Source organism: Carassius carassius, chromosome 13 (assembly GCF_963082965.1).
Source record: "Carassius carassius chromosome 13, fCarCar2.1, whole genome shotgun sequence".
NCBI classification, from domain to species: domain Eukaryota; kingdom Metazoa; phylum Chordata; class Actinopteri; order Cypriniformes; family Cyprinidae; genus Carassius; species Carassius carassius.
In genome coordinates this window covers 30,762,694-30,772,227 of record NC_081767.1, presented here as the reverse complement: position 1 = coordinate 30,772,227, position 9,534 = coordinate 30,762,694, and the positions used below count along the sequence as shown (strand labels likewise).

The window sequence follows — 9,534 nt, the reverse complement described above, 5'->3', positions numbered from 1 at the left end:
GGGTGCGAAAGGCACAAGATGCTTAATCTACACACTTGTAGTTATGTACAGCAGGGTTATTATAGGTAACTATGAACCATACAAAAATGTTGTTACTTGAAATGGAAATGAAAACGTTAATTGAAATAAAATTCAGAATATAAAAAAAACTGTAATAGTATCTAAATCATATTAAAATAACACTGATATACAACAGACATAAAGATTTATTATGTGGGGAAAAAACATAACATAACAAAGAAAAAAAAAAAGCTCTGAAGCTCAAAAAACATTCATTGTAAGGTACTGGAGAAAAATATCAGTACTTCAAAATCATTCTTCTTTGTTCCACTGAAAAACAGACCTATATTACGACATGATTGTGATTTTTAGATGATGCTTTCAGTTCTCATGGGACAATCTTGATAGCAGCATCCTCTGGAATTATGGGGAAATGCTGTTCAAAATGACATGTACATTAATACTTAATCCACTTGGACTTCATTTGCTAAATCAAGTTAATAATCTACACAGCATCATGTCTTGTTATCCCACCTCCTCCTCCGTGTCTTGCAGGGTCTCTAACTTTAGTGCTGGAACTCTGAGATATTTAATTATTAAATTACTTGCATAAATAATTAATGAACAACTCATGGTTCTACAGATAAATATTATACAGCTCTGGAATTTTTTTTAAAACCCATTCCAAATTTATTTTTAAATCAGCATCTCTATATGGCAGCCATTCCATTCCAGTGTCTGTTGAATTCCAACAAGCAACCTATAAAAAGAACAACAAACTGCAGCTGGGGAGAAGTGCTCTGCGAGGGCAGTTTAAAACAGACTCCTAGGGACAGGGCAAATCTAGAAAAAAATCCTTCATCAATGAGAAGCAAAGAAGAATAGGCTGAGGTTTGCAAAAGACCATCAGAATTGGACCGTCAATCTTCAGCTTTGCCCAACACCTGGTCGTCTAATGGTGGCATACAAGCCACAGTGTCTCGCACCCACTGAGAAATTTGATGGAGGATCGGTGATGATCAGGGGGTGCTTCTGCAAGGCTGGGATAGGGCACATTCATCTTAAATTTAAATTTATGCATTTAGCAGACACCTTTATCCAAAGCAACTTACATTGCATTCAGGCTAACAATTTTCTCCTAACATGTGTTCCCTGGGATTCAAACCCCCAACCTTTGCTTGCTAACACAATGCTTTACCACTTGAGCTACAGGAACATCTTTGTGAAGGGCACATGAATCAAGCCATGTACGAGGTCACCCTGGAAGAAAACTTGCTTCGTTCTTCTCTGACAGTGTTCCTCAACTCTGAGGACTGGTTTTTCCAGCAGGTCAATTCTCCACACAACACAGCCAGGTCAGTCAAGGTGTGGATGGAGGACCACCAGATCAGGACCCTGTCATGGCCAGCCCAATCTTTAGACCTGAATGCAACTGAAAACCTCTGCTGTCCATTATTAACGTAAACAGTTGTGCAAATTACCAGGTTTTAAGACGGGTTTCACTTCCCCGCTCACGTTGCTCTGTGGTGATTTTAAACCCAACACACGTGACTGTGCTCATGAAAGGATTGTGGGTAACGTAGTCTGAAATGCCCAAATTAAATGGAAAATAAATACCGTGTTAATGCATTTATGAAGACTATGATCATGAATGAGACTTGCATAAAAAATAATTAGTATATAAAGATAAATATTTAGTAAAAAATGATAATAAAACTAAAATTGTGCTACTAAGGACCAAATTTTGAAGGTATACAAATGTATGGTTTGTAAGTACTCCGTTTCTATACATGAACAAGTAAAAAAGACATTTTTAATCTAAATGTAATAATATTGTAAAAGTTGCAAAAGTACTGTATGTAAAAAAGCTAGAAAATTTAACAAAATAATCCATTCTCGTGTAAATGTTTACAATTAAGTGAAAAAATATTTGTAAATTTAAATTATTACAGAAAAAAAATATTTAAGATGCTGCAGTAAATTAAACCATTGTGTAAATGTTTATTTATATACAATCTAAATCAAAATAAATACAAGCAAGTAAATATTAGTAAACAAGAATTGTTGCAAAATTATTAAAACTAATTATTAATGGCAAACAAATAATCAAATAAAATAAAAATAAAATAAAATACACACATCCTTTAACCGACCATGAAAAGAGACAATCTTACTTTTTTAATCAAACAAATAAATAAATCTTGAATGAAAGAAGACCACATTAAAATAAAACTATTATATATATATTTTTTTATTTATTTATTATTAAATAGTGGTTAAAGGCAATATTCCATGAGAACAACCATTATCGTTCTAAATGTTTGATATCCACTACTGCATTTAAATATTTTTTCTTAAAAACTTAAATACACGATCGGGTAAATCTAAAATAAATGAACGTAAATTTATATTTAGCTGACATCTAAAAAATTTATTTTTAAAACATAGATTCTAAATATGAACGGGCCAAATATGTCAAAGTGGGTAGTTTTGTCTTACGCTTTAATATTTGAACAAGTGTGCGCGCTCGCGTGAACTTGTGCGTGAGGGATGAAGACATAGAGTAGCCTGACGCGCATCTTATTTTTTCGTGACACGGTGGGCCGTTCAGCTTTAGTCCTTTAAAAAGCTCCCTGTGCGAAGAAAGACGGACAGACAGACGCAGAAAGACAGCGACAGACAGAGAAAGAGAGAGGGAGAGAGAGAGTGGGCAAATCCACGGCACCATGACGCACAGGTCAGCGCGTCTCCTGCAGTGATGCTCCATTGACTCATTTATCCAGATCGAAGCATAGCTCCTGCTATGGACTCTCTCGGCGGTCTTCTCTTACGGATATCGGTGCTTCTGTACGGCTCCTGCGGCATCCTGTCTCTCTTACCGGAAATAACGGAACCGGAGTTCATCCGCAGGTGTGTGCTGGCGCATAACGCGCAGCGCTCGCGCACCACTCCACCTGCGGCCAGCGCGCGCTCAATGGTAAGACAGGTGCTCAGGACGCAGGTGTTTGGTGTTTCGCTTTAGATTAATCATTTATGATAGTATTTATGTGTTCATAATCATTCACGCAGTTAGCATGTTGTTTACTCACGTTCATCTTCATCTGTGTGTGTTTACCCATTGTCTCAGTGTTTCACATTTTAAATGCTCGTGGTAATATTTCGCTTTAATAACAGCCATTTGTTTTTGTCTCAGAGTAATTGGTTTGTTTTAAAAAAAAATATGTACAACAATCATTGTGGTTGCTATGGCAATAAAGATATTACTAGGCTCCCTATTGTGTTTGTATTGATCTGTACCTATTTTGTAAGTAGAAGAATGAAAAGAAAACAAAGAATCTTGTTGATTGGGATTGTGCCTGAAGAGAGTTCTGGAAGGAAATTCTCAGATATTTCTCCATCAATGATCATATGAATTGTGTGGTTTTTTTTTTAAATCTAATAACCTGTTTTTTAATGTTGTAAATATAAGTTATTGTAGTTGAATTGGTTCAAATACATATTTTAACATGGAATAAACAAAGTTGGTTATTCAGGTACAGATTTAATTCTAATGGCCCGTTGTACTTACCTTTTCGGTAATGGGGCTTAAATGTAGGTTTTAGTGGCACTTGTTCATTCAACCCTGTTAGTTGTATCTTAAAGGGGTCATATGATGCCGCTTAAAAGAACATTATTTGGTCTATTTGGTGTAATGAAATGTTGTTTAAGGTTAAAAAAAACACCTTATTTTCCACCTACTGTAAATTATTGTTTCTCCTCTATGCCCTGCCATCTGAGATGAGTCGATTTTTACAAAGCTCATCTGTCTGAAAAGCGAGGTGTGCTCTGATTGGCCAGCTATCGAGCGCGTTGTGATTGGCTGAATACCTCAAGCGTGTGATGGAAATGTTATGCCCCTTTAACATAATGTGATGCCCTGACCAGCCGGAGCGACTACACATAAACATAAAACACATTCTAAACCTGATATAATATATATTATATATATATAGTTTTACTTTCTCAATGAAACTCCGCTTCGTCCATGGTAAAAGCCGATCCGGTGATCCACAGTGCAAAGTTGATGTATTTCCTCAGCGAACAGCACAGATCAGCTCTAGGCATGATGAAGCAGATATCGTCCTCTATTGGAGGGCCAAACAAAGTAGTTTTGCTTTCACAACGAAACACACAGTGTCTTTACGACTTGGTGGCGACAACAACAATACTACAACGAGAATAAAAGGCACTCCTTCTTTCTTTGGATGAAAATCTGGGCGGCATTAAGCAAATCTTCACACATAGTGAGGTATTTGGGGGCGTGTTAGAACGAGCCATTTTAGGAGGGTGTGGACAAGTCTAAACTTTTATAAGTGTTCCTGTGGCTCAAGAGCATTGCTTTAGCAGCGCAAGGTTGTGGGTTCAATTCCCAGGGAACACATGTTAGGTAAAAACTGATAGCCTGAATGCACTGTAAGTTGCTTTGGATAAAGGCGCCTGAAATGCATGAATTTAGAATTTATAAATAATATCTCTTTGGATTTGAAACTTTAGTCTTTGCAACCTTACAGATCTTCATTATGCACCAAGAGCTTGAAACACTCCAAAGAGAAAGGAAAACATGAAATCGCATCATATGACCCCTTTAAGTCATATCATATCATGTTTTGTAATTCAAATTGATTTGGATTATTGTTTGTGTGTTTGTCTACAGTCCTGGGATAATGGATTGGCCAAGGGTGCAAGAGACCGAGCAAGACACTGTAAAGCCTCTCATCACCCTGGGCTGGCACATTTCGGGCACCCGCTGTTCGGGTGGATGGGTGAGAACATCTGGCTGGGGGCTCCGTTTTCAGCATTCTCAGTGGAGAACGCAATACACGGATGGAGCAGAAAAGGAGCTTACTCACTCAAAAATAACAACTGCTCACGCTTGTGTGGCCACTATGCACAGGTATGTTCAGCTGTGAATATTGTTTAGCAAAGAAAGCTTTGTTTATCAACCTTATGGATTTGTGCACATATTGTATGTTTCAGTTAATGTGGTCTACAAGCTTTAAGCTGGGCTGTGCTGTAAATGTGTGCAATAAAGGAATCGAAAACTTCTCCACTAACCCAGAATCCACTATTTTTGTGTGCAACTACGGAGACACGTAAGTTAAGACTTTATATTTGCAAAAATGCAGCAAAATGTTCCAAAGGTGGTTCAAGAAAATAAAAAAACGTAACAATCACGGGAAGAAGGAGGCGGGAACCTGGTGATGTTTATTAATGTTATTGTAACATGCGCCTTTACAGGGGACATGTTCATGGTGTAACTCCAAGTATAGCAGGTGTGGCCTGCAGCGGTTGTGGGTCAGAGATCTGCCGAGACAACGTCTGTAGTAAGAGCTTTCACAATAAAACACAGAAACAGAATTAAACAACTTGGGTTTATCTTTTCGCACCTTCTATAAACAGATATTCATGAAGACATGTGATAATGACAGCATTCAAAGTCAGACCTTTCTCTTTTAAATGTGTGTTTTTATATATACATACGAACAGCATATATATATGTATTAATATATATATGTATATATATCGAAATTAAGAATATTTACTATTTTTAATATTATTATTTTTTATTTTTAATATTATATTTTGATTATTTCAATAAAAATGTATGTCTACCTGATCTTACTCTTAAAATGACACATTTACGTAATATAATGATATAATGTACACCAAAAAAATCACTTAGAAATTGCTAGTAGATTTCACAATTAAATACAATGAAACAGCAAGTAGCAAATGTAATTATATGTGAAATTTAAAGTAGAAAGACTACTTGCACTATCTTGTAAAGCATAGTCCAATTATCTATTTAATTTTTTTTTTTTTTTTACAGTATAGTCAGTTTTAAGAAGCCATATTAAAGGGGTCATATGACATTGCTAAAAAAAAACGATAACACTTTAGAATAGCGAAAAATTATTCACAACTAGCAACAACTTTTTCTTGAATAAATTCCTAATTTGCTGCTTATTAATAGTTAGTAAGTTAGTTGTTAAGTTTAGGTATTGGATAGGATTAGAGATGTAGAATAAGGTCATGTAGAATAAGGCATTCATATTTTCTTACTTAATACTAATAAATGTATAAATAATATTCTAGTAATATGCATGCTTATAAGCAACTAGTTAAGAGATCCTAAAATAAAGTGTTACCAACAAACATTATGTTGTGTATTTGGTGTAATGCAATGTTTACTTAGTTTAAGGTTAAAAAAACACATTTTCCACATACTGTACATTATTATTGCTCTTCTATGCCCCGCCTTTCTGTTGATTTTTTACAAAGCTCATCATTCTGAAAAGTGATGTGTGCTCTGATTGGTCGGTTATCTAATGCATTGTCATTGGCCGAATACCTCAAGCGTGTTACGCCCCTTAAAATGCAGATATCCAGATAAAATCCAGATAAAATGCGCTGCACACACTCGAATATTTGGGTTGTACTGTTCTGCAACAGTGTTGTAAATACAACTTAACCACTGATTTCTAGTTGTGCCTTCTTTTGTAAGACCAAACTAAGTAGTTTAGCTTTCACGACGAAACATATAGCTTCTCCACAACATGGCGGTGGCAACAATTTTACAGCGAGAATAAAAGTTATGCCTTCTTTCTTTGCGTATACATTTGGGCAGTGTTATGTAAATCTTCCCACACACTGACGTAGATGTATGGAGGAGTGTTTAAATGAGGCGTTTTAGGAAAGTGTGGCTGAGCGTTCACTTTTATAAAGAATATCTCTTTGGGTTTGAGACTTTAATCTTTGTGACTTTACAGATCTTCTATATGCACACTTTTAACAAGCCAAAGACAAAGAAAAACATGAAATCGCATCATATGACCCCTTTTAATCATATATTTGGCTTGACTAAAACCAATTCATTTAGATGTAACAAAATTCACATTATATTAAGTAAGTTTGACAGTACATCACTACAATGCCAAGTCGATTTAATTTGTATAGCACATTTCACAGAATACTTTTCAGACATGATGTTAATATTTAAAGTATCTTAATATCTTCATACCAATTTAATGTTTTTATACTTTATTTATTTCCATATTTATATTCACTTTGCATACATTTACCAGTATGATGCCTTTCAAACATACATCTTGCTCAAATACGCTGTGATGTCTCTCTGTACAGGATATGACTGGTTCCCTGGGTGGGACTATGGCCCTCCCTCTTCAGCCTACAGTATTTCCTATTGGCTGACTGATCTTGGACTGTGTCTACTAGGAGTTTGCTGGCTACTTCACTTTTATGAAACACATTAATGTCATCATGTAATTTAATGTCTCGAATTTGAACCTTAAAATTAGCATCTCTCCATAATTTCTTGGATATTAAATTAGCAATCACTGAAATAATAAGAAGAAATCTGTTATGTAGAAATATATATATATATATATATAGTTTCCTTTCTGCTGTGTGTAAATCATTTACTTTAGTTCCATATACACAATAGGCCTATAAATGCATTTAGAAATCTGGAATTTAAATTTTACTTGAATGCCCATCATAAAAGTGCTAGCTGAATAAACTTGGGTTGATATTTTATACTCTTACTGCTTGTCTTCTCATTTCGAAAGTGTGTTACAACCTCTTAGGATTATGGAGCGTGAATATGAGTGTGTGTGTGATAGTGAAAATACACATCAGTACGGTGCTTGTTGTGTGTTTCACACACATATAAGCAATGTAGTCACGACACATTCCTGATGATTTTACAGTCCCCATGGAAACGTGTGCATGTATAGCACACTGTAGGCCGTGAGTGAGAACAGCTATGAGTCACGAGTTACGAATTATATTATATTAAGTAGTTGTGTATTTAATCAATTGAGTAATCAATCAGCAGTGCTCTATTAGTGCATAAGTAATGTGTTGTTGATGGTTATATTATTTTAGGATGTCTGTACACCTGGGCTAATTAACACACAAGGATGTCAGAGATGAAGAAAAGGAGAAATACTTTACAAATTTGGTTAAAAATGCATGAGTCATGTTTGTAGACAAAAACATTTAATAAAAATGCTTCATTGGTTTCTGGAAAATATCTGAACATTTAATGATGCAAGTGCACTCATTAAGTAAAAATCAATTAAATTTTTATAAACACTGAATACATGACAGAGTCATTAAATAATAATGAATTATCATTATTTGTCTTGAGTCTTGAATATCATGATGGTTTCTTATGGTTACTGCATTTTAATAATTTGAAAACCTATCCTGCACTATTTATTTTTTATTTTAAGAATAATAATGTTTTAATTTTTTTGCCTAAATTCATCATGTGAAAATTTCTTTAAAAAAAAAAACATACTTTTTGTTTAGCCAAACAAAAAATATCAACATGAATTTTATGAGTTGTTTTAAAGAGTTGTATTTATATCTTTAGAAACTGCATTTTTATATATATTTTTTGAAAATATATTTATAATATAATTCAGACCAGAATATTAGTAAGAGGCTGGTTGAGCTTAAGAAGTTACACAAACAGGTAAATGAGGCAAAATTTGGAAAATCTGTTCCATCTTAATTTGTACCCTCTAACTCTAGCACTTTCTATTTTATTTTAATTATACTTTATCTATTTATCTTTAAAAAAACACTAGTTCTATATTTTTTCTATTCTATTTGTGTACTGCATTAGGCTAACCGAGACTTGTCATGTTAAGACCATCAATCGATTGCATTTCCTGGAGGTCTTTTAGACTCTGCTGGCAGAGTCACTGGGTTTGTGCTCCAGCAACATCAGCATATTCTGGGTAAAATATAAGATAAGCTGTTACATGCTGTTGATTTCCACAGAACATAATTGCTGTGGGATGAATTTAAACAAGTCTTCATTTTTATTTAAAGGAATAGTTCACTCCCAAAAAATGGAAATTTGTTGAAAAGGTAACCTCAGGCCACCCACGATAGATGAGTTTGTTTCTTCAGAACAGTTAAATGTAGCATTTCATCACTTGCTCATCAGTAGATTCTCTGCAGTGAATGGGTGCCGTCAGAATGAGAGTCCAAACAGCTGATAAAAAGTCACAATAATCTACAAGTAATTCATTTGACTCCAGTCCATCAATTAGCATTTTATGACATAAAAAACTATGTGTTTGTCCGAAACAGATAAATAGTTATGAAGCTTTTAACTTCAAACCTTGTTAGCCTTAGCCTTGTTTCTGGCTAAAATATGAGTCCTTAATCTATATAGCTTTCTTCAGTGAAAAAGTAATCTCGTCTGAATCAGGAGAGAAATATGCACAGATCAAGCACCGTTTACAAGTAGAAACAGTCCAAAACAGTTCTAAATAATTAGGTAGGTTGATTTGATGTGATTTTTTTTTGAAGACAATGGGTTATTGACTTTTTCACTGAAGGAAATGTTATTATGAAATATGGACTATTTTGGCCCGAAATTATGGTTTAAAGTTAAAAAGTCTTAATGATGAATGTGTAACAAACACCCAGATTTTCGCTTCACAAGATGTTAAT

At 34.6% G+C, this 9,534-nt stretch overlaps 1 protein-coding gene across 1 annotated transcript; it reads left to right on the top strand.

Annotated features, from left to right (window-relative positions):
- Window positions 1-2,551: 2,551 nt before the first annotated feature.
- LOC132155728 (GLIPR1-like protein 1) lies at window positions 2,552-8,010 on the top strand. Its single transcript, XM_059564444.1, has 5 exons — window positions 2,552-2,977; window positions 4,694-4,933; window positions 5,017-5,132; window positions 5,278-5,363; window positions 7,183-8,010. Exons 1-5 carry the CDS (start codon window positions 2,804-2,806, stop codon window positions 7,311-7,313), a joined length of 747 nt encoding a protein of 248 aa, XP_059420427.1. The 5' UTR covers window positions 2,552-2,803; the 3' UTR covers window positions 7,314-8,010.
- Window positions 8,011-9,534: the final 1,524 nt, after the last annotated feature.

Coding starts and splice junctions, on each gene's coding strand:
- LOC132155728 (XM_059564444.1), top strand. CDS start 2,804: ATGGACTCTCTCGGCGGTCTTCTCTTACGGATATCGGTGCTTCTGTAC. Junction 5,133..5,277: donor GTGTGCAACTACGGAGACAC/GTAAGTTAAGAC, acceptor GCGCCTTTACAG/GGGACATGTTCATGGTGTAA. Junction 5,364..7,182: donor CTGCCGAGACAACGTCTGTA/GTAAGAGCTTTC, acceptor CTCTCTGTACAG/GATATGACTGGTTCCCTGGG.